Raw genomic sequence first — 25,437 nt, forward strand, 5'->3', positions numbered from 1 at the left:
GTCAAGGCTTTCATACCCGATGTGTGTGAGGAGGTTAAGAGGGAAGAGTCCAGCGGTAGAGTACAGGCTGTGGGTAATCTTGAGAAGGCTCAGAAGGCATTACTAGGGAGTAAGGCCAACTATAAGAAGTATGAGGATAAGAAGCGAAGGACAGATCCAGAGTAAAAGTTTGGGGATTTAGTTAGTTTGGTTATTCACAAGGCATCTTAGAATCAAGGGTACAAATAATTTCAGTGCCCGATTCTTAGGTCCCTTTGAGGTTGTTCTAGTGGCAGCTAGATTGAAACTACACTGTAGTTTAAAGTTCCACTTTATCTTTCAAGTGAGGCCGATTAAACCTTTGTGTAAGGGAACTAGGTAGGGAAGTCCACCTGTTTCAATCATGTTAAAGGGTTGTTTGGAAGAAGGCGAGGTTCAAAACATTGATTCCAGAGGGGTTAGAGTACATCTTCACTATGGGATGAACTGGAAGGGTTATGGGCCTGATGAATGGTCCTGGGAAGTAGCTTCTGATGTTCACGCCCCACAATTAATTGCAAAATGCCACAGGACACATGCCAGTAAGCCAGGCCCTGAGAGAGCATTAAGGGGGGGGGTACCATCGGGTTCGTTGCAGTGGGTTACTGGAATGATTGGGGTGTGCGTCTTGTGAAATCATTTATTACTTTTGAGCATGGTCGGTTTGGGCCTCAACTCTGGCCATTCAGAGTGTGGAAACATTCCAGGAGCTACAAGAAATGCTTTTTGTATGAACCATTGTGTTTAAATGTATATTAGAGGTGTTCCAATTCTTCTTTAACATTCTCAAATACTCGAAGTTAGTCACATTTACATTTTTGGGAAGGCACCATTTACATTTAGCACTAGAAGCCAAAGTAGCTCCCGGTAGCTGTTCGTTTCAGTGCAACTAGGCTCTATGCTAGAAGCAGGCTCTAAATAGCTCCCCAATTTCGACCCCTGCAGGATTGATTGAAAACAATCCTGGGAACTGTATCCTTTACACTAACACAACACTGCCAAGAGAAAACCGTTTCTCTCATGAGAACAGATTAACCCGAGGAAAAGCCTCTACAGAGCTCCCCTTCCTCGCATGTTTGCTGTGGACACTAGGAAGCATATGGCTTTCCCTCTCCAAAAATAAATACATTTGAAGTGAGCGAGCGCATTCTTCCCCTCCCTTTTACCCTTTGCTCGCAGTGTTAAGTTCAGCAGCATGGGTAGCGCATTCACAGTCCTAGTTCTGAGGTGGGGGGGGTTGTGCAAGACAGCATGGATGCACAGGGACAGCTCTCTTGAAGGCAGAGGCCGTTAAGTGACTAAGCACGGTTGTGCAGACATGTTTCTGAAGCAGCAAACTAAGGAGCATTCAGCTTAAGCAACTGTGCAAGCATTGGCAAAACCAATTAAAGAGTGTTTATTTTTAGCGTGCCGAAAAAAGATTTATCCCCCATAGAAGTTATTCAGAGAACTTGAGAAAGCTCAACACATTAAAGATTCAGCTCTTAACGTTGCAGCTTTTTGGTCCATGTTTTTTTAAAGGTTGCAAGAGACTACAATAAAGCAAAGTCATACAATCCTCTGGGAATAAGCAGAGGATAATTCAGGTACTGCGAGTGTATATTATGACTCATCTGGGGTAAGGTTAGTGTATGAATGAGGGATCTAACCTTACATGCCATCTCTTTCTCGCCCCAGCAGTTTATTTTGGGAATCTGATTTTATTTTATCCACTTCGCCTCTGTCAGGGTGTGTTCTGCGCTCGGCTTTACTTTAGGTTAGTGGAGTGCGTTATGCTCGGGGATGGGGGGAGTTGGGGGTTCAGCAGCTCCCCACAGTACCAGACCAGCACATGGCAGATAGAAATCCAAAAGCTACAACTGCCATCAGTCTACTCCATAACACAAACGTAGGGTAATAATCCCCAGAAGGCCAAAATAAGGTTCTTAAAAAGTACCTAGGTAATACAAGCCTTAAATGAAAAAAGGACCAAACGCCACCTACCAGATACATTGTGCTTAAAAAAAAAATAATGTAATTCCACCCGTACAATTAATTTTTACTTCGGACACTCCATGCAGTCTCGTTTACTTCCCTTGCCTAGCTCATGGACACCAACCACTTAGTAAAAATCTTAATCTCGAAACAAATCTTTCCAGGTTATTGGTTCCAACCATCATAAGGGCTAGTGATAAGAAATTAGGAAAACAGACTCCCTGGTTAACAGGGGATTACACATGGGTGACAAAAACTTACCATTTCGTGAAGCAACACATTGCCATCTTTGGTAAGTTTGATATCTCCAGCACCAGACACCAACCTGTGAAAGGGACAACATCGGAAGTCAGGATTGCAGGGTGTGTGGGGAGAAAACCAGGTTAGGAAACAGTGATTCTACAGCTTTCCACTAGGGAGGGGGGGGGGGGGGGCGGGGGAAGAGTGTTCTTTGACAGCATACTCAGTTCATCTTCTAGATACAGGCTCTTCAATCTCTGGAAAATCTGTTCAGTGCTCACCTCTCTTTGTAACCCATCACCAACATGGTTGCAGCCACTCACTTTACACAGCCTTCCCTGCTCTTCTCTATAAAGCCTTTTGTCAGCTAGATTTAGGCAACACTGGTCTCTGCACATTCCCGGTCTACAATCATGAGCTTGCTTCCCCCCCCCCAATTCGGCCAGCATTTATGTAGATTTTCCATATGCGTCGTCACTGTTTAGAGAAGTCTTCTACCCTAGGAATCGCGTGGGTCCTTCAATTTTCACCAAGCGTTAGTGAAGCAGAGCTGTCTAGACATTACTGTTAGGAAGAGAGTGGTTAAAATATACAGTACACAATTCGCAAATGACCATTTTAAAATAGAAAAAAGCAGGCGATACTACACTAACAGGTAAGTACCTCTACAAAACATGAAAAACCAGGGCTTGAAATTAAGATTCCATGAGCAGGAGCGAAAACCAGCTCCTTTGTGTCATGCATAACCCAGACCTCATACTTCCATATGTGATGCACACTAACTTTTCACCCATAACATACGATACCTCGTTTAAATGTGTATTAGAGGTCCCAATTCTTTACGGACTATTCTCAAATACTCAAAAGTTACTGCCACATGACAAATGCCCACTCAGCACTCGCTTCTACAAACCCAAGAACCAGCGCATCAAAGATAAAAACAGGCAGTTAAAACGAGCTATATCTCCTTTGCCTTTGGTGGCAACATGGAGGGAAGGCTACACTTGTAAGAGGGATGTAAAATGTGATTCATTAGTGACCCTAACAGAAGTATGGTCCAAAATAAACGGAATGTCCAATCAAGGTTCTATGAAATACCTTAATCAAACACCATCTACAAGAGATATCAGGAAAACTGGTACAAGTGACTCTCCAGCAGTTCGAGTTGGGTCCCGGTGTCATATTCGATATTAGCTAGTGACAGGCTGAGCAACATCGTTGTTCGAAGGAGTGCCGGAAAGCAGCAACAGCGAGATCCATTGACATAAAGTTCACTTCGATGGCCATCCAACCTGTTTGAGGCAGCAACAGGGAGCCTTCACAGATCTGGTTCCTCTAAGTGCGTGGAATCCCAATTCAGCCACCCAAGGACAGGGCGAGTCCTTTCATGGTCTGCTCTCCCAGCCAGGGGAGACTCGGTGCAGAAAGCCCAGTCCTGGTCCACAGCCAAGTGTCACCCCCAATGTGCCCCGGGAGTGACTAGGGGCAGAGCTCTCCTCTGCCTTGGATTTCTCACTCACCTCAGTGGTGGAAGGCTTTGGAAAGTACAATTCTCAGGTGCTGTGGTGGGAGATTACTTCCTTTAAAAAAGGTAAACGTTTAGAAGTGATTGGACTAAAGCTAGCTTGTTTTAGGGACCTATTCCATGCTCTTGAGATGAGTGGAGTTGCCAATGTGACATCACACAGAAAGCGCTTTGCACTACAGAAGTGCAAGGCACAGAAAAGAGGGGCAGAGAGAAACAAGAGCAGCATCTACCCCAAACTGTACATATCCTACACGGACCGAGCCCATTCCCTTCAATGAACAGTCTTTAGAAATGCAGCACCAGGAATGGGTGTGCCCTTGGATTCCTGTGGAGTGGATGTCCTTTGTGGTGGTGGTGTGGCACGGGGGGGGGGGGGGGGGGAGGGGAGGAGTCAACAGCAGCAGTGCACACCACCACTGTGAAAACCGGGGTCGTCCGAGGAGTGAGGGGGAATTGTGGTGGCCTGGAGGGAGTTAAAGGATTGCGGCCTCTGGGCAGGCAGAGGTGGGTAACCCCCCTACCAATACTGAGAGAGGGGCCAAGTGAAAACACGTGGGAACACAGCAGAGAGTAGGCCTGTGTCTGCTGAGCACCATTGCTGCCCCCCTGGGTGCAACGCCAGTACTGGAAAGGGAGTTAGTGGTCTCCCTTAGTGAACACCTGAGAACTGGGGCCACATAGGGATGCTTGATGACACTGTGGCAAGCGAGGCCTCTGCGGGGGTACAGAGGAGACACCCAGAGTGGGGATTTGTGAGCGGTGTGGGCCCCCTGTCATGGGGCGTGTGCCAGCCTCGACTTGAGACTGTGCTTGAGGGAAGGAGAATTAGGGGGCAAGTGGGGTGGGATATGTGCATAGGGATCTGGAACCAAGGTTTTTTTCTGCCCCCACTACTAGCCATCCGACCTGGGCACTTCACCTGCCCCTTTGTGTGCGTTAGGGCCAAACCAGAGGGGCACAAGAGACTATGCGGCTTACACTTTAAAGCAGACCAGTCCACGGCAAAAGCGGACAACATCATTGACTAAGCTAGAGTATTCACAGGGCTGGTGGCTCACCAGGGGGGTGGGGGTCCTAGGTCAGTCCCATCCAGATTCCATAATTATCCGGACAAGCACAATATTCTTGAGAAAGCAAGGAAGAACTGCCTGGTGATATACGGCAACTCCAGAGTAATTATCTTTCAAGACCTGTCCTCCCTAACACTTGCCAGGAGATGACACTGCTCACCCCTTACAAAGTGGCTGAGAAGGGTGTCCGGTACAAGTGGGGATTCCCGTTCACGATCGCTTTTGAAGTGGACGGTGAAATATAAAAACTGTCCGAGAAGATGCACAGGGCCACTGGGGAGTTGGAGACTTCAGAGCCCCACAGGCTTCCAAAGAGAAAGTGGCTTGTGAGGGTCAATGGCATATCAAGGGCATTTGTCGTCTTAAGTCCAAGATCCCAGAAGTTAACACATCCCCAGCCACTGAGACCAGATTGAAGCTGTGCCTGACACCGAGTGGACGGCTCTCTCAAAGGGGACAGAGTTGACTGATAATTACTGCATGATAAAAAGCTGCCTGGCACCTAAAAACAAAGTGTATCCGGTGAGATGGTGGAGGAGAGTAGAGGTTATTTTTTGTCAAAGGAGGGGGGGGCTTGTGGGGTTCTGCAGAAAAGGTTTGCAGGGTGGGGACCCGAGTGAGTGTCCTGTTGGTGGTTTGGTTTCAAGCTAGTGATGGCAACTGGGGAGAGCTGGGCGCAACTCTGGGTTTGGTGAGGGAGCCTGGTATGAGTTTTTCATTTTCTTGTGACAAAGTTCAAATTGGTATGCAAAGGCTTGCCAGGTGGCATGCAGGTGCTCTAAGCGGTGTAACATGATGGCAACTGAATGGAAAGGGGCCCAAGAGAGCCGGCTGAGGATTTGGGACTCAATGTCATGGGGCTGAACTCACCAACAAAGAGATCCCTGTTTGCAAGGGAATTTCGAGGGTTGAGCTAGACGGCATGTTTCTTCAGGAGACAAAGTTTGGTAAGGGTGGGGAATGGAGAAGCCCTTGTGGCCTGGCTGGACAGTATATTGTGGCACTAGGGCTGGGGTGGGTATCCTATTCGGCAGAGCACTCGAGTTGGAGGTGTCCAAGGTCTGGTCAGATGTGGAGGGGAGGGCATTTGCTGGTTTCTGGTACCATTAGAAAGGTGCGTTTTACGTTGGTCACGATCCATGCACAACAGATTCCTGAAGAATATTCTCCCAAAAATACAGATCAACTCATCATTGGAGGAGACCTCCAACATATGGGCGTACATGAATTTAGAAACAGGGGTTGCATGTCAGGGAACAAGATTTGTTGAGACCGGACTATGCAGAGGTCCAGGAGACTCTAGAATTGTATGCAGGATATGTGGCATCACTTCACCCACAGGAGAGGGGATATACCTTTAAATTGCCCCCCCTCCACAGAACCTTTATGTCTCAAGGCATTTGTGGGAGGAAGTGCAGAACTCAAGACTTGCCCGATCACCTGGTCGGACCATGATATGGTTATATTGATCTGGTCAGGTATGAACCCAAGGGGCACCAAATGGAGATGCAATGAGTCCCTAGGGAAGAGACTCCTTATTCCAGGATATGGCTAGGGAAATTGAGGAATTTCTCATCGCAAACCACACAAGGGAGGTGGACATGAGAATGGTATGGGAGGAGAGGAGTTCTGATTTGGGAAGGCGCTCAGACGAAAAAAAAAGAAAAAAAAGGAGCAGGTACTAGGCAGAGGGGAGAGATTAAATATCTGGATAAGAGGGCACAAGGAGGATGGAGGAGTGTATGAAGGAAGCCAGGGGGAGAAAAAAGAAAAAAAAAAGGGAGGAGCTGCCGCTCCTTGAGGAAGGGAGGATCATACGCAAGCAGCAATTTCAAACAGAAATTATATGAGAAAGGGGATAAGGCCGATGCACTCCTGGCAGCTCTAGTTGAGAGGGCAGCAAGCAGACAGATGGGTTGCGGAAATTGAGGGGGCGTGATTAAAGATACGAGTCGTGTAGGGAAATCATTTTTCCCCCCATTCTGAATTTCAACAAGAGTAGCTCCACATATCATGCACATTTTAGCAAAGGTTTGAATTTTAACGAAGGCCAAGGGTGTGAGACTTATGTGTGAGGCTCAAGTTGTGATAAAGCACACTTCAGCCAATTTGAATTTGACCCTGCACAGCAGGTTTTTATCATTTGCACCACAGCAATGGACTAAAATCAGTTAAAGTAAAATTAACATTTATCCCAGGTCCCAATAACCTACTCCCCTACTAATATTCAATGCAATTTAGACCATTGCTTATGAGTGCAAACAATTGGTGCATTGGGGTCAAGTAGCCCATTTCATGTAGAACTAGATTGGTTTGTCAGTGAATATGTGACAGGATTTAGATGAGAGTTAAACTGGCTCCATTGTTCATTTGTGGGGGACGGAGGAAATCGCGCCCGATGAATGTAACATTTCTCTTCAGCGCTGCAACCTGAAGCTCGGTCAACGGCACAAAGGAAATCACGTGCTATTTCATGGGCTGGTTTGTCAATGGCAGGTTCTTTGAATGACACCAGAGTTTTAGAAAAAGGGCTGGAGCAGAAAGGGCTTGGGCATTCACTCACTAGCAAAGGGAGCAGAAGGACTGTTACGCTCACCTGGCTCCCACAGAGGCGACGATCTGAACTGGACAGCTGCGGTCTCCACCAATCTGGCGCATAGGGCCGAGATGACGGACTGGACTGGCCCACTTAGCTTCGTTTGCTTCGCCCGTAGGAATATTCTTCTGCTAATGGAGAAATGGAAGTAACCACCCGTGGAGTAGTGCAAACTCCCCTCACCCCCGCTGTTCTCGCCACAGATCACCTTTGATGCCCCCTCCTATAGCCTCACCTGATGGTTTGAAAAGATGAGCTCTCCATCCTGCATTGAGCGCAGGGGCGCGTTGATAACCAGTTGCTTCACTGGCTCGAAGGAAGCAGTGAGTTCCAAAACAATAATGACTCTGAAAAATATGTAGTTCGTAAGAGTTCACTTGTCTCACTTTCACTCTTGTCAGATTCCTTGCAGTGCAGCTGAACCCCAGCTAAGAGTTCCTCGTGGTAGCTGACGAAGTTCAGGTAAGGATTTTCCTTACCCTACACAGTTCAATAAAATAAGGCCAGAATGTAAGCTGCCTGTTCCCTTATTCAGGTGTGGCGAGAAAATATGAAGTTCGAGGAATTATGCCTCCGGTGGTAAAATTCGGTATGTATTGCGGTGAGAAGAGTTCCCCTCATTTGTCCCGTTGTCTCACCTTGTCGTCCTTTTGTTCCCCTTAGGGGCCGGGGTGCAGCGAATATGCAATGGAGACTGCGCCGACCCGTGAAGAGGAATAGTACCCCCGGCGGTAATCAGGTAAGTCTATGGGGGTAGTTACTATTGCCTCCGTTTATTTCCTTGGCTCACCTTTGCGGTTGTGTTCCCCTTAGGTGCCAGAATGCGGCGGAACGTGCACAAGGATGCGGTGGATAGTGAGGGTGCTGCGAGGGTCGGTGAGTTCAGAGCGGCGCTGCAGCAGGCGAGGCAGCGCGCGTAAATGCTTCTTTCTTCCAGTTCGAAGTTGTGGTGGATCCAGAATCAAGGTAAGGATTGAAGGTTTGCTCTTATTCTAACCTTTCTCCTTCGGGTCCTCCTTTTTCTAGGAGCTGCAGACTCGAGGTGGGCGCGGCAGAAGTCTGGATGCAGGCTTGCAGACACGATGAGCGTTACGCTGCTGGATGCAGAACAACGCAAAGCGTGTACTGCTCTTCGGGCGTGGTTTAAATAGCCTCCAAAGTAGTCCCAGGTGAGTATTCTTCCCCAGCCCCACCCGAGTAAAAAAAAAAATATAGTCCCTAGGTAAAATAGTCCCTTTCAAGCCTCATTCGGCTTGGAGCTCTGCAGTATGGTCTGCACCAGGTAAGCTTGCAGCATGGTCTGCATCAGGTAGGTTTACTGTATGACCTTGGCGCCATAGGCGCCAGGACCGCACCCAAACAGCCCCTAGCAGGGGCTTTTGGGCTTGCTCAAAACAACTTTATGCCTGCTTCCGAGGTTGCTGGACCTAGTCTGGTTCCCCCGGGGGTAGGCATGACAAGGACAGAGTTGAATCAATGGCTTTTGCTCTGGCTGACTTTGGGAGCAGAAAGGCTGGCTTGTTTGTTCCAGGTGAAAAAGGGAGTGGACGCTTCAGTATTCTCCTTATGTGTCTGAATTATTGTGTTAGCACATAGACTGAGGTCCAACAGGTGGTAAGCTCATCTTACTGCAGGCGGTAATTCACACTGCATCTGGTAAAACAAGTTAATTTGTGAGCTTTGTTTTTCAGAAGTGCTATGCGTGTACAACTATTTTGAGATGTGAAATTAGCAATGTATTTTGAAACAGCCAAAAGGGCATGAAGTGGTATTGTACATAAAATACCGCTAGCAGATATCACAAGTCCCGTAATTGCTTACTGTTAGTGACCCAGGTAAAATTATTAGGCAGCATTTTGAAGTTAGTCTCACCACTAAAAAGATACCCCCACATTACCAAGAGCTCACAAAATACCACTGTACCAAAACCATACCACAAGACACTAAATATAGCCCAAAAATATCTAACAGTCCTCAACGGAGGGGATTCAGGAGGCATTTGTCCCTTACGAGAGACTATACAAATCTGTACGCCAGAGGTGGGGGAAGAATATCAGGCAGAAATTCCCTTGTCCAGACTAGTGTCGAGTCCACTACACTGGAAGCCCCCATAACAGTGGAAGAAATTAGGAAGGTGGTGGGGAGACTGCCTCTGGGGAGAGCCCCAAGGACGACTGGTTTACGGCATGGTTTTACAAATCCTTCAATGTATAACTTCCATTTAGGACGAACTGTTCAACAACGTAATGAATACGGGAAAAGCCCCAGAGTCTCTCAAGGGCACTAATCAAGGTGTCACCCAAGGAGAGGGAGGGGACCCAAAGAAATGTGGTGCATACCGCCCTATCTCCAGTCTTAACATCGATGCAAAGATATACACCTGGGTACTGGCGGCTAGATTGGAGGGATACAGGCCATGTCTAATCCACCTGGACCAAGTGGGTTTCATCAGGGCAGACACAATGAGGACAACGTACACTTGATGCATGAAGTCCAGGGGGTAAACTGGGACCCCTCCCTTCCCTCAGTTGATGCCGAAAAGGCCTTCGATGGAGTTGGAGTAGAGTGGGAGTTTCTCAAAGCAGTGCTAGGCAAATATGGAATAGGCGAAGGTTGCTCTGTGGGATCATGGCTGTGTACACTTCTCCTAGGGCGTGTGTAGCAGCAAATGTGGAATACTCCTGTTGTGGGGGCGGGGGGGGGACTAGGCAGGGTTGCCCTCTCTTCCCCCCTAGTTCACTCTCATTAGAGCCACTAGTGCTTTGATGAGAGGACATTAAAGTAGAGGGATTCCGTGTAGGATGGGCGAATATAAAGTTGCACTATATACTACTGCACACAGTGAACCCCATAACGTCTATACCAGCGGCGGTGCAGCTGATAGAGCAATATGGCTCCCTGGCTGGCTTTAAAATCAGTCCTTTCTCCCCCCCCCTCCGCCCCCTAGACAGGAACAGAGATTGGGAAACGGGTAGGTTCACACCCCTGAGAATGCAGGTTACTCTGGGAACATTACAATACCTGGGAATCAATGACACAAGGGATATTGGGGTGGGGGCTTAGGGAGAGAGACTATCTTATGTCAATATAAACTATATGCCATCAAGCTTCTACACATACACAGGAGACAATATGACGCAGCCAGACTTTCCAAGATGTATCAGACTGTCCGTCCTAGTTGTTGGCGAGACTGCAGAGCGATATGGCACATGTGGTGGGGGCCCGAAGGTGCAGTTTTTTTGAGGATTAAGTCCTGGGGTGGATTAAAGAAGTGGATGGGATTCACTGGGTCAAATCCCCACTACCCCCCCCGACATTTCTATTTAGCCTGGAGAGGCTCGAGGGATACCTTGTTAGACTGCTTCAGATGGCCACTGGTCTATTATCAGCAAGGGCATGCCTGGTCACGAAATGGAAAAGTGCCCATACCTCAGGAATGAGTTAATGTTGCTATAGAGCACGACAAAGCAAGGGAGAACAAAACAGCCATCTTACTAGGCCCAGTGACATTGAGAACGCGCAAGTGCATGGGAGAGAGGGGGGGGGAGGGGAGTGCATGGAAGGGGGGAGAGAAGTGGAAAGTGCAAAGCAGAGGAGAAACATAAATAAAGGCAATAACAATAATAAAGGCAATAGCAATAATAAAGGCAATAGCAATAATAAAGGCAATAGCAATAATAAAGGCAATAGCAATAATAAAGGCAATAGCAATAATAAAGGCAATAGCAATAATAAAGGCAATAGCAATAATAAAGGCAATAGCAATAATAAAGGCAATAGCAATAATAAAGGCAATAGCAATAATAAAGGCAACAGCAATAATAAAGGCAACAAACAGTGGTAATGCAGCCAGCAATTTGCAAGTGCTAGGTTTAAGGCAGACAGGGTAGGTCTGATAAGTGCAGGAAGAAAGGGGGGGGGCTGTATGGGTACAGATACAGACCCCAGTGCAAGGGGTGGCCCGGAGGCAGTGCGGGAGGGTGGCAGGGTGAGCAGGTACCTGGGCCCGAAGGACAGAGGGTGGCCAGGTGCACAGTGCCAAGAGAACAGATCAGCAGGGGAGAGGGGGAGCTAAGGCAGAAGAAAAGAGGAAGGTCTTGAGGTGCTTCCGGAACCGGAGATGGTTCTCTTCAAGTTTTAGAGTGGCAGGGACGCTGTTCTAGAGGGAGGCCCCAGCCAAAGACAGATCTACCCCAAGCTTGTTTCTTTGAAAAACGACTGACCCTGAGGGAATTGGAGGTAGAGGAGCGAAGAGCTCGAGAGGGGAGGTATTTATTTATGGAGGGATAGCTGAAGGTGTTTTGGACCCAGGCCCCAGAAAGCCTTGTGGACAATGCAGAGGGTTTTGAATTTAATCCTTGCATCCACTGGGAGCCAGTGGAGAGATTTCAGAGCTGGAGAGATACGACCCCAGGGCTTGAGGCCAAGGACAAGTCTTGCAGTCCTGTTCTGGATTAGTTTCGGAGAGTAGAGGCAGGTAGATTTAGAAAGAGGCTGTTACAATAGTTCAAGCTAGAGAGAACCATGAGCTTCTAGGGGAAGGTGAGGAAAGGCAGAGTGTACCTCTGAGGAGGTGCAGTCGGAAATGTGACTTTTTAGAGACCTCAGAGATGTGGGCAGAGAAGGAAAGGGTGGAGGCAGAAAACCCCAAGGTCTTTAGCCTCGCAGGTGGGGGTAGGAGGGCGGCCAGGGGAGGCCGGCCAGAGATCGAGGGGGAAAGATGGTGAAGGTGTGCCGATGCTATGAATTCATATGTGATGGAACGAACAACATCAGGACTGCACAGAAGCAGAGAGAATTTGTGGATACACATCCAAGACCCGAAGCACATCGGGTAGAGAAGACAATGCTAGAATAGGAACGAGGGAGCTGGGATCCTGCTGGGGAAGAAGGCATGTGTGGGGCCGAACTACCTAGGGAACATCAAAAGAGGGTGCTATGGAAGGAATGTGTAAAAACACTAATAATGTAACTGAAAGCCCCCAAATTCAAAAAGCATGCAACCAGTTCCAACGACCATAAAAAACAAAAAAAACAAACAGTGTTTCTGGAAGGGAGACAGAAGGAAAATAGTTACAAACACCAACCACTAGTCAGCACCAAAGACAAACTACTTAAGATGGATTTTCAACAAGCCTTGTGGTAGAGGTGAGGGGCAAACCTAGTTGATGAGCAGGGCAATTGATACATTGCTTTAGGCAAACTATCAAGGTAGTGAAGGAGCACTAAGGCAAAGGTTAGGAGAGAACGTGCAGGGTTAATCGCCAAGTCCAAGTATTAAGTTCCCCCAGCCCCCCCATTTTTATTCCTGTGTTAAGTATGTTCATCCCTGTGACAACTTGCTGATTCCCACTGCAACCGAAAAACCCTTGACAATTAAGTCTTTCCTGTCCCTCTTGCATGTGTCCACTCCTCCTGGTCCACCCTCTCCCCACTCCTTTGTGTTCAACCGCCCCAACTCTCAGCCATTACCCCCATTTCACTCTGTTGTGCAAAGAGCCTTCATTTCCGAGCATGCCAAGTATTGTTCCTGGGGTAATCTTGCAAGATTTCTGCAGCATTACCCCCAATAAGCTGGAATATTTTCTCCCACAAATGTGCTTACAAGCCCACCCCAAACTCGCCCACTGCACATGTGGTCCTCTTCCCCCTCCCCACCCGTAGTTCAATATAAAAGCACTCCTTTTCTTCCTCCACATGTACATGGAGCACTTCATTCTGATGGGGGGGTGCCGAAAATGCTCAAACTAACGAGGCCCGCTTTCATTTCTGAAAAGCGTCTATTGCTAAGCACCATGGGAGATCACATTTCCAAGAGCACAGGGCACCCCATTATCCAACTCTTTTCAAAACTACTAGGCGATTTTACCCCTAACCACCAAAAGGCACATTGTGACATTTGTGCCCAAGTTGTTCATTTGGTATTAATTTGTTCAGCTGTTTTCGTGCAATGGGTGTTCAATCAATATGCTTTTTCTTATTTATTTCTTTTTTTAACTTCCACCTGTCACATTTTCACAATGTCTAGTTTGAGGACCAATGTACCGCCCTTCCCCGGGAGAGAAGCTTTGAGGGAACAGGTAACCAGAATCTGCCCAGCCAGTCTGGTTATTAGCAAGAATTTTGGGCAAGTCGTTGTACACAGGCTAAACCTTTGTGGAGGAAAAAGTAATTAGGCATGATCATTTTCACTTGCACTGAAGCCTTGTATTGCCGTTGGTTATAGGTCTGCTCACTGCTTTAACAATAAAAGGTTTGTCAAACCACCAGAATCTTGAGTGGTAATTTACCACCGCAATCTGACGGAGTCCCGCTGCTCAGCGGCCAGACATGTGCCGTCAGGCGCACTTCCCATAAATCCAAAAAAGCAACATTTTGTCAGAGTGAGGAGCTGGCCAGAGCAAACACAGAAGCAAGAGCCAATCAAAACAAAATAAGAAATTGGTGAACACAACAGCATCAATGCATTGTGATGTCATGTATCATGTTGTCTGAAACTGGTGACAAAGATCTGTAGTTTGGATTTAAAGCTCAGAATCTGTCTGAAGTAGGTAAAGTACCCGGCCTAACAAAACTATCAGAAGAAAAAGAGTAACGTGGTTGACCACCACCGCAGTTTAAAAGCAGCGCATCCATGCTCCTTACTGACGTTAAGATACAAGACCGCAAAGCAGGTTAGAGTAGCGTGGGACCAAATAGGGACAAGGAATGTGTTCTATGTGTGCGAAGAAATATTTTGGATGAGAACCCTGTGATTGTCTTGTCTCAACCCAGACCTGGTTACTTGAAGGCAATGAGCAATGCAAGTTGCAACCCTGCTTTATATATTTCAAGATATTATTCCCACACATTATGCGTCTCGTCTTTCACCCTTACCTATCCACATCTCTTGAACAATAAAAAAAAAATGCTTTCTGGGTACAATAATGGAGGACATATGCTGCAGAAAATCTGAATCACATCCGCAGGTGTCTGAAATGTCTGTACGGGGGAGGATCAGGGACGAGGAGTCAGGCGATGTCCGAGCCACCAAACACACATGGCAAAGCGGTTGAGGTTATGAGCCATACCCACATTGCCAGCCACAGCCCTCAATAGCATCCTTGTGCAGATGGTGTTACGAACAGACCAGGATCCAGAATTCAAGGACAATATAGACAAGTGCTGCTTCCTCATAAAGGGAGTTCAACACACTTCACGTTTGCTCATTACTCGCCAAAAGCAGGCTAGTACCTGTAATGGCTCAAATATACAAAGACTGAGTCACCTAGAGAAATGTGCTCTAGACAGACATTTACAAACTGCATTAGAGAAAAATGGTGCACGTGTACACAAACGCCAGTGAGACAACTACCTCGATTGTTAAACTGAAGCCACTAAAACCTGCGCACTAAAAGACATTCAATAAAGGTCCAGGAGCAAGTAAAATCCATGAAAAGTGAGGTGCACAAATCTGCAGGTCCCAACCCACAAAGCTAAGCTATAGCCAGTCCTCCAGGAGGAGCCCTTGTTGAAAGAAAACCCCAAAAACAAGCCAACTAGCAAGCACACAGCCCAGATTCCCCTCAACCACCTACCTAACACCAATCTACACAGGGATGACCAGCTTACCCCCAACTTGCGAGTTTAAATTGGTTTCACCATCCCCTGGCACTTCAAGGTTGCCCGAACTAGACAAATTCCAGTACTGGTGTATTCCAACAACTCATGGGAGTGGTCAACACCCTAGTCACAGTACATGCCCCATGAACACCACTGATTTCTTCAACATGTTCTAAAGAGTCCAAAATATGAGAAGATGCAGTCAAATCCAGGAAGAGCTCCAAGTTGTAGACTGCCATCACCCCACTTCCTTCGATTTAACAGTTATTGCGAGCAGCGTTGCCCCTGGACACATTTGCTTTACTTAAAGTGCTCACAAATTGGCCAACTGAAGTATCAGCTGCAACTAGAGATTTAAAAAGTTTAACTGATACTGCTACAAACTGTTCTTGAAATGTGTCCTTGAAAAATTGATTGGGCTAAAATAATGTGCACAAACAGGGTAAGGGAAACACCCAGCGGAGTACCTAGAACGTCTAAAGCATGTCTTGACATTCGGGGATTGTAGATGCCGCGCTTACAGCACCACAGGCTGTATTGGCATAGCTTGTTATGGGGGGGTTGCATCTCAAGGTAGCAAAAGCATTACAGCTGTAATGGTAGGATGGGACGGAAAAGGGTTGGTTGAGGTTTTACTGGCAGCACATTGAGACAAAAAGGAAACAAGCCAAGCTTATGGCACTACAAATACAGGGCTTAAACCCCTCAAGGAAAGGGGGGGCTCCGAGGACATGGGGGCCCTGTAAAGCAAAGTACCCAGAATGGCCTCCAAAAATGGTCAGGGCAGAGGACTGCTGCAGGAGGGGCAGCACGAGGTCCACCTTCGCAGTCATTACTTATGGCAAATGTAGAGAATTGCTATGGGGTCCCAGAGCTTGTTGCACCACTTTACGTCGATTTATCCTGCTGCCCCTTAAGTTGAATGCAATGAAGCTGGCCAAATGATTTCCAGTTTAGTAAATACAGGGACATCGTGCTCCACTTTAAGAGCGGGTGAGCTTTCCCAAACACCCCACTCAGAGGAGATCGTAGATGCTGTTGGCATAGGAGGAACACCGATACCTCACACAGTGTCCACCCTTCTGATGGTCACAATAGGCTCCATTTCCAAGCAACATGCATTTTTACTAAGCCCCTGTTCTCCTGTGAATTGTTTTGGATTAATTTGTGTAAACCGAGTTACACGATTCGATGTTCCCCTGATGGTGTGTATCTGAATATCTCCACTCAGAGCATGAGTCGATTGTTGCAAGAAGTAGCCCCCTCGCACCCTGAAGACCAGACCTACACTCCCCTGTCCACGGCAGGGGCTGTTGGACCAGGTCCTGCCTCGTTAATGCTCAACCCATGCAAATAATGGGTTCATGGTAAATGCTGAACCACTTAAGTACCCACTGAATCCTGCAAAACCCATGCCATGTACAGCCCCCCACGCCTCAGGCAGAAGAAGGCATCTGCCCTGTGATAGAATCCCTTCACCAACAAGGTAATATCGTGTTTATCTGAAGCCCCTGTAATACTCCGATACTGCCTACAAAGCAGCCAGGGAAAGTGGTGTATGGTTTCATTCATGACCAGTGCGCTGTAAGTCCCTACACTGCCAAAGATTTCACCGTCTTATTGTGTTCTTGTACTCTTGAAACACTTGTGTATAGGCACGTTATAAATGACATGTCATCTCTATACCTATACACAGTCTATACCTCTTCACGTTCACCCGTAAAATAAGTAAACATTTGTCTCCCAATGGGGTGCGTGGCGAGCCCCACATTGGTCTCCCTCATTTTTAAAAGATCTGGATTTAGTGCAGTTCCCAGGAGGGTTGACAATAGCACAGTATTTAGACAACAATCTGCTCATAGCCTACTCCTTGCAAGCATGTGAGTAAGATACACTGGTTCTGTTGAAAGCGCCAAAAAATAAATTAAAATCAAGGCATCTAAGGACAAGTCACAGGTACATCTGCCCTGTGTGAGAGATACCTGGCCCATGCCATTTCAGCTGGGGGAAAGATTTATCCCAGGATCGAATTTCCACGATCCAGAAAGTTCCTAAATCCCGGACCAAGAAGCAGACAAGAGGGTTCATCAGGATTGTTAGCCATTGTGAAACCCCTTCAGAACCCCACACATGAGACACAAACCTCTGCCATGGTCCCAGGAATCAGAAGATGCATTTGTTACCATCAAGCCAGCGCTCCAATGCTCTGGCTTTAGGTTTGCCGGATCATAGCAAGCCTTGGTCTCATTTTGAAATGCGCGCAATGGGTTTGCTCAAGGTGTGTTGCCCAAGTTATATATACAGTGATCAACACTGACACGTATCCTGTCACAGCATAGCCCTAGACCCAGTGGAGGCGGGAATTCCAGCATGTCTGCGGGCTATTGCCACTGCGGCCCCATTGAGGGAGAACACCAACTCCCTGGTCCAAAGGCATTCCGTCACCATTTCTGTCCCCTATGTCGTCCTGCCATTGTTGTAAAACCCAGCATGTATCCCAACTCAAGGTATGAGAAGCTGCTCATTCCTGCTGCCAATTTTCACTGCCCTGTGTCCTTAACCCTGCATCATTGACTCCTGAAGATGGGCAGCCACGACTCAGGTGGTTGTAAAAACACTTGTCCCTTCACATTGATTTGGTTGGTGTGCCCCTGTTGAATCCAGAGCTCATTATCTTCATGGATGGGTCTTGTATCTAGGTCCCAGAGAACTGGTATCTGTTTACACCTAACTCAGTCCTAGAAGCTTACAGATAACCCACAGCCAAGTCTTCACAAGTATCCAAGCTTGTTCTCACACGAGCCTTGGTTCGGGAACAATCAGTAACAATGTACACCAACTCCAGGTAGGCCCATAACTTGTGTCCTCTAAAAACAACTTGGATACCAACTACTGGCACCCCAATCCAAAATGGGAAATGTGTGGCAGATGTGTTGCTACTCCCTGCAGCCATAGTTCTAGTGAAGTGCCCAAGGTCACAACCTCCCAGTCCTTTACTGCCCTAGGAAATGCTTCAGCCGACGGTGCGGCTCATTTAGCGAGCCCTAAAAGGGCCCCTGGCTCCCAATCAAGGTCTTGTTTGTGTTGCAGTAACACTGTCACCCATCCAGTGCCTTGCCAGTCTGGCGATCTTCCAAGAGGTCTAGAGACTGAGGTGGTGACCTGTACTGTGCGCAAGTATAGCCTGGGAGTAGACTCCCTGTGGTGTTCCCTAGACGCCCACCGGGTGGCAACCAAGGTGCTACTCCCTTTTCTTGGGCTGTAAAGCCCATGGCACTGCCCTTTCAGGTAAAGAAAAGCAATGACGACATTACTCCAGAGAGCATGGATAGCCCCTGTTTTAGCCACCCTGGTCCAAGGCTACTGCGAGAACTGTATAACATGTTTATCGTAGAATATTGGGAGAGCAGTGCCTACGAAGCCATCTGCAGATTCTGTACCGGAAGGCAGTTTTTGTACAGGCAGGTAGACTTCATACTGCTCCCCACCTGCCCAACTTATCTTTACTGTCTGGACGTGGTAGACTGAAGCTTTGCCATGTAGAAAGGGAGATGCAATCACTAGCCAAATAACTGCTTGCCGACTTTACACTCAGTTTGCACTGCCCTCTATAGATTGTGACAGAGGTACCCACTTCACTCGTCAGGGAAGTCTGTAAGGCTCTAAGAATAGTATAACAGTTCCGTTGTGCTTACCACCCTAACACTACAACCGTGACCTAAGTCAAGACGGTCTTGAGTGTAAAAAAAAAAAAAAAACACAGGCTGAAGTGGCCTCATTCCCTCCCTCTTTTTGTTAGCTATGAGAAACAACCCACAGTGTAAAAAGCTTGTCCGCTCATGAAATCCTCACAGGACGCCTAATGAGAATGGCAACTGTTTGACCTGCAGTGACCCTGAGACTAAAGTTTAAATCTAGGAGACATTGATCCAGTACTGTCTCACATTGATTAAAACTGTTCAATCTCTCCATGCACAGGTCATTGAGGCCCTGTCTGTACCAGAATTGGGACCAAGAGATCCTCCAAAGCCAAAACACTGGGTCCTGGTGAAGATCCATCAGCCAAGGTCATTGCTTCAGCCGAAGTGGTGCGGCATATTTGAAGTTATTCGCTCTATGAACTTTACTGTAAGTGTGACGGAATTCAGCTTGGATCCATGCATTGCACTGCAAGGCCCCAACACCAACCAATGACATCACCACTGAACTTCCTCAGACATGCTCCGGAGCAGACAAGACCACCAACACCACTGTTGGACACCTCCAGCCCTGTGCCTATCACCCAGTGTTTTTGTAGCAGACCGAACTGTACCGGATAGCGAGGGACTGACCAATTCAGCCAATACGTTCACGTGCCAAGACAAAACATGCGACTGCTAAGACTGTTAACCACTGCGAGAGCCTTGCAGAAGTTAAAACTAAAGCTCCTTCAGTAGGATGTCACAGCACCAGAGAGAACTACTCCGATTGAGGTTCGCCTGCCACAACATCTACTGAGTAACACCCTGAATTGCACAACAGCCAGAGGTACCAAAGTTTTGAACAAACTGGTGCCTGGTCAAATTACTCACCTCTGGATTTAGCTCACCAGCAATGATGGCAACTGCAGTCGCTGCCATGTCACTGGAATGTGAGGTTTTTGCCCCTGCTGCTATCATTTTTCTTTCCCCCTTCGTGATCATGACCCCCATTCCTCTAGCTCTGGTACTTGCGGATTTTGTAGTGCATGTACCAGTAGGAGCCTGGAACTCTGCTTCTCTCAGATGACTACCTCACTACATCCATTGCCCTACGTGAAAGGACTGGTCATACCAAAGCTTTTCTGCCTGCACCCTACATCTGCCGGGTCTGATCAACTGAGGTGAACACTGTCCAGATAACTCAAACTGTCATCCTGGGAAGTCTAGAGCCTCAGAACCAGAAGAGTCCAATGGAAGCCTCGCCAAGGGCATCATGTCTGGGTAGAGGTCTGTCATTGTAGTGATAGAAAGAAGAATGTTCTTGTGTAATTGTGTCTGACTCTTCACACCAAATGGCATGAGAATGAGGCCCGCTGCGCATCCCTGGACTCATGGCATGAACACCCATTTGCACCTCTTTGGCAGTGCACCCGAATTTTCAACCTGACCAATTGCTGGGTGTGCCGACCTGCCACACAATCTATTGTCCAAGTTTCCCATTGTACCCATTCCTTTCCAGTGAGGAGACCTGCGTCTACATTTTAAGTTAACGACCCAATCCATAGGCCCCAGGCCCGATCAGGACACCCAGTCACATAGGGTTTACTAGATCCACAAAGTTCCCCACCCCAGAACAGATAGAGGTCAAACCGGCCAAGCTTCACTTGTCCTCTGCAGCAGATGGGACTCCTATGCTACACCAATCAAGGATTGGTGTATATGGGAGCTAGCAAATGTCGATATTACATGGCTACCAACTCTAGCATAGCATTGAATGTCAAGTTTGCCTTTGACCCCAGATTCTCATACACCCAAACCGGGTACTCAACTTAGTCCGGAACTTACTTCATCTGCTGGGATAAGGCGTTTCCTTGGTTGCCAATCAACTGGGGGAAGGAGCTGTTGGGATACATCCTGCATGCCATACGTCACAACCCCACTCCCTGCTCTACCTCGTTCCAAGAGTAACACGAACTAGGAGTCTGTCGCAGGGGTTGGGTATCAGATACCAGCCCATGGGGCAAAAAAAAAAAAACCAGGAATCGAGAGTCAATTGTCCCGGTTGGTTGAGGACATGGCCAATACCACCACTATCCCACCAACAGCTGGCCATCCAAACTATGGTTGTTACTGTGCATTTGTACAGTGCCTTATATACCGTTGGTATGATTCAAAGCGCTGTGGGTTGAATGCCCTCTGGGACTGTAGTCCAGGTCAGGGGAGTACGGTTGTAAATAGTGCTTGTGTGCACTCCGTATATGTGCAGCCAGTGCGGTTTACGGTGTGTAGCTGCTTTCTAATGCTAGGCGTGGTGCAGTGTTTGAGGGGGGGGGGGATCAGAATGTGTACAGCAAGGCCATGGACCTCAGGAGTCTGCATTCTTGTAGTGGCGCAGCTTCTGTATGAGATTGTGTGCAGTTAGGCCGATTTTCGTCGTGGGGTATAGCAGTACCCTAAAATCTGTGTTCATGGAGGTGTGTCGGTAGGTGCGCAGCTAGTCCGAAATTCGAGGTGTACAGCTGCATTCTATTGTTTGTTTAGAGGAAAGAGGGAGCATATTGTTATGTGCGAGTGTATGCTGAACGGAAGCACCATGAATTGGTAGTGAGCATCTGCTACTTTGAACCATAGGAATTTCCTGTGCACAGGCAACATTGAAATATTAAAGTATGCATCTTTCATAGCTAAAGTTGCCATGTAATCCCCATGTTTCAGAAGAGGTGCTATTCCAGAACCGTATGAAAGGGCATTGTGCTAGCCTCACAAGGGAAAAGCTTTGTAGTCGTGAAAAGACTGTACTGCTAAACCAAATTACACAAGCAATATCCCTGCCATCACTCCCATTTAAAATACTCAAACCAATGACTGTTCCTGGATTGCAGGATTATTAGGACTATTAGGAGCGTCCCTTGGTTAGATGCTACCCATAGCTGTGGTCGTACTCTTAGGGTTGTTAATGGTTTGCAAATGAGCAGCATTGGCAGAATCTGAGAAAGACTTTCATAGCTCTACCTTCTAGGAAGGAGGTTATCCACCAAGAGGCCTGTTTAGAGAAGTGGGCTGATTGTTCAGGTGGGATGAGAGTGTTGTGATCGACGAGGTCGAACGTGGCTGATCGGTCCAATAGTAGTAGGAGGGCTGGTTTACCTTTGTCCATTATCTTAGACCTAAAAAAAAACTAAGAGGGCTGTTTGGTGCCATAGGCGGCTTTATCTAGGATCTTAAGCAGGAAAGAGGCAGTGGTAAAGGGTCTGTACTTGTTTTGGGGGGGCGGGAGGGAGAGAAGAGGGATCAAGGGATGACTTTTTAAGAAAGGGGCAGACCCAAGCTTAAGACTGGATGGGACAGTACCTGACGTGAAAGAGGCATTAATGAATGCAGTGATGAGGGGGGGGGCAAGGAATCCACGCATTATTTAATGATGCTAGGTGGACAAGTGTCACCTTTGCACGTAGATGGTTTGCACGTAGACAGGAGAGCTAGTGCAAAGCTCACCCGAGCAGCGATCCGTTAGTCTTTAGCAATTAAGCTAAAACTGCTGCAGACAGTGTCTGTACAGGTAATGGGTGGCGTATGCTTGCTCCTACTGTCCTGACCATGTCCCTTAAGAGGTGCAAGAGGCATGCTGTAGGGTGGAGCGGGGGTCCGTGAAAAATGAATGGCAGTCGCTTACATGCATTTTTTTCCTTTGTGTTTTAGTGAATCTTGATAGTGACTTTGTAAAAACGGGTGTAGAGACAAGGAAGGACTCAATTATGGGGTTTGAATTGGGGGTGAGGTGAGAAGAATGTGGAGCAAGGGCGTAGTCACTTGTTTTTACACTTCGCGCCCTAGTTACTGACAAAACGGTCACCCGGCTCGACACAGCCGCAATGGCCTCGGCCGTTTTCATGGTACACGGCCATAGACTCGTCTCCATGGATACCGGCCACTAGTCCAGTACTTGCAATCCTGTATGCCCTCGGGTAGAAAAAGAGTCCTCTTCCCGACACCGTACCACAAATCACGGTAATAGGCTTTCTTTAAATACAGCATCCCGGTTCACGTGTGGGTTCTTACACCAGGAATTGTCTCAACTTACCAGTGCGTTGAATTTCTTATAGCTTCGAGCTTTTTTCAGCAGCGCCATGTCCTACAGCCCTGCGCTTATGCTACAACCAAAACGTGCTATCCAGACAAAATCCGTCACCGTTAGACTACCCATGGTCTATTGTACCAATAGAGCGTTCACCTTCACAAAGCTGTCAATTGGTCCCAGCGATCGGTCAGCCATTTAATCTCAAAAGCAGTTATCTTGCCACAACCATCCCAACGTGCTCAGCCTACACTATAGAGTGAACACTGCAGAATCTATTGCCAACACAGGGCGTCGCGCTGATCCCTGCGGTTACTTTGCGATCCCTTCCCTGCCTAAATCACTTCGAACAGTTTCCGTACTTCACGGATATTTCTATTTAACGGAACGCTACCCAGTTCGAGCATTCGGAGGCAAGTCAGTTACTACTCCACCACGTGGTTAACATAAAGGAGCTAAATAAGGACCGCAGCACATTCGCTTAACCCAACCCGATCGTCAATCCGCACTCACATCTTCATGGTTCCCTTCGGGCCGAGGTTGGTCCGCAGGACATCTTGCAGTCCCCGAGCAGCGCTTATGTTCACAGCCAACGCTGCTTGCGCCCGGGCCACTTCGGCCTTGGGATTGAGAGCTTTGACAGCGGACATGGCTTCACTATAGTTATAAAAGGGCTGTTACGTGAAGCGGCTGCAACGTACAGCCTCCACCTTGCTGCCAAGAAAAGAAAAGGGAAGGACTAGTTCGCTCTTTCGAGAACAGTATAACGTGCTGCGCGTCTCCTGATTGGTTAATCAAGGCCTTGTGGCGTACCGGCATTGTGACGTTACCAGCTAGCAAAGCCGCTTTCAGCAGTGAACTGCTACTTTCAACACTAGACTGCTACCAAAACTGTCTGCCATGTTGGGTGTAGTCATAAAGTTCGATAGTTAGACTGGTGAAGGGTGTGGCAAATAGTACATACACTACTAATCTAGGATACATTTACTCGATAAGGCTATTGCTACTAAACGGCTCTTCCTAAATGCATGTAAATAAGTGCTTTAAAGTGGTCCCAGTTAAATGGATGTGAAACTGTGCTCCCTTAGGCTGTAGGCCTATTTTAAATGATGCCAGCAGCAAGCCATGGCTCATTCAGTGGTGGAAGTACCACTAACCCCAGGTTAATAAAGGGTTTGTGAGAGGTGGTAGAGCTGCCAACATTCCACTGGCGGTTCACCAACCATGACTGTAATCTGCTGATCATATGTAGAGTGTGTTGATATGTGTTTTATGTGTGCAACTGCCTGAGGCCCCAGGTGTGTATCAGTGGCCTATCCTACTAGTTGTCTACCCTACAATCATACATGCCAATCCTCCCGATTTAGGCTGGAGACTCCCGATTTTCTAGTGAAAAATACTGCTATTTTTCACGTTCTCCGGCCTAAAATAATTATTTCCCCAGTGTATTTCTATGGCGAAATTGTTGTCTCCCGATTTCGCTGTAGAAATCTCCCTCTCAGCTGCTTCGGAATGTTGGCATGTATGTACAATTCCCAAGTGGCATCTGTATTTGCCGTTCTGTAACAGGGGTGTGTTGTGGGGCAGTGCATACCCCACGTGATGTTCTGTGAGCCCCCAGCCTCCGCTACAGACTCACACAGAGATGTCAGCTCGGTTCAGCACCACGGCCGCAATGATCATCGGGCACGCCCCCTTTATTTAAAGGCACGTGGCGGAGTGAAACGTCACTCTGCTGCGTGCCAAAGCCCTTAAAGGGACAGCACCACACTCCTCCGTTTCCATGAGGACAAAGCATAAACAATATAACTATCACACTGAAAACACATGTTAACTTACTTACTAACGTCAAACCCCACATACAGTACCCTTCAACCCCATTAATCACAGCCGCCCCGGGGCCCCTATGCATAGCTGTCAACCATTAGTGTCGCAAAGGTGGGTAAAACAACTCAATTTTATTTTTGGCAGGTGAGAGACCCATTGAAACAAATGGGCATGCAGGAGGCTTGGCGGGTAAGTCAGCTATTTATAAGGTCGGTGTCACCCGCCGAAAGCGTGTGAGTTGAGAGCTATGCCCTATGACTGGCGTACCCCACTGGAGTCTCTCGAAGTTATTGTTCCAAAACATAGTCACTGAGACAAACAGGTTTCCCTCACCATGTCCTCAGGGGGTACCTCCTGCTCACCTCCGGTAGGGGAGTTCCACCGGCAGCCGGCACGCTGACTGGCGATCGAGGGAGGGGTCCAGCACCCCCACCCTCGTTGGGTACGTCCACAATGTCTTGGTCCTGAGGGGCATCTGGCCTGGGTTCCCCCAGTCTTTTAAAGAAGCTCACATCCCTCATGACTGATGCCCGGCCGTCCGAGGCTGTCACCATGGACCCCTTCACTGCAACCACATCCAGCGGCTCCAGTTCGTAGGTCAGGGATAGCTTCCAATGTGGGTGTGTGTTTCGAATTAGCACCTCATCCCCGGCACGAGGTGCTGAGGCCTGAGGCCTCTCCTCATGTTCTCTTGCTCGGTCCTTAGCTGGCGGTCTTGCTTCACTTGCTAGTTGTCGATGATCCCTGGTTCTTTTTCTCTGACCTCAGGCAGCAGCCCCCTCGGGCACCGCTTGAATAGTACTTCCGCCGGGGCCGCTCCCGTGGAG

The 25,437-nt window shown here is 47.8% G+C and overlaps 1 protein-coding gene across 1 annotated transcript in view; it reads right to left on the reverse strand.

Moving 5' to 3' along the window:
• Positions 1–23,548, reverse strand: part of CCT6A (chaperonin containing TCP1 subunit 6A) — a 391,452-nt gene extending 367,904 nt beyond the window's left edge. The window contains exons 1-2 of the mRNA XM_069614878.1: positions 23,297–23,548; positions 2,254–2,317 (exon numbers count right to left, since the gene is read on the reverse strand). Coding sequence (XP_069470979.1) covers positions 2,254–2,317; positions 23,297–23,433 — 201 coding nt within the window. The 5' untranslated portion in view covers positions 23,434–23,548. The remainder of the gene's footprint in view (positions 1–2,253; positions 2,318–23,296) is intronic.
• Positions 23,549–25,437: the final 1,889 nt, after the last annotated feature.

The sequence above is a fragment of the Ambystoma mexicanum genome, chromosome 9 (genome assembly GCF_040938575.1).
Source record: "Ambystoma mexicanum isolate Mex_15411 chromosome 9, UKY_AmexF1_1, whole genome shotgun sequence".
Lineage (NCBI taxonomy): Eukaryota > Metazoa > Chordata > Amphibia > Caudata > Ambystomatidae > Ambystoma > Ambystoma mexicanum.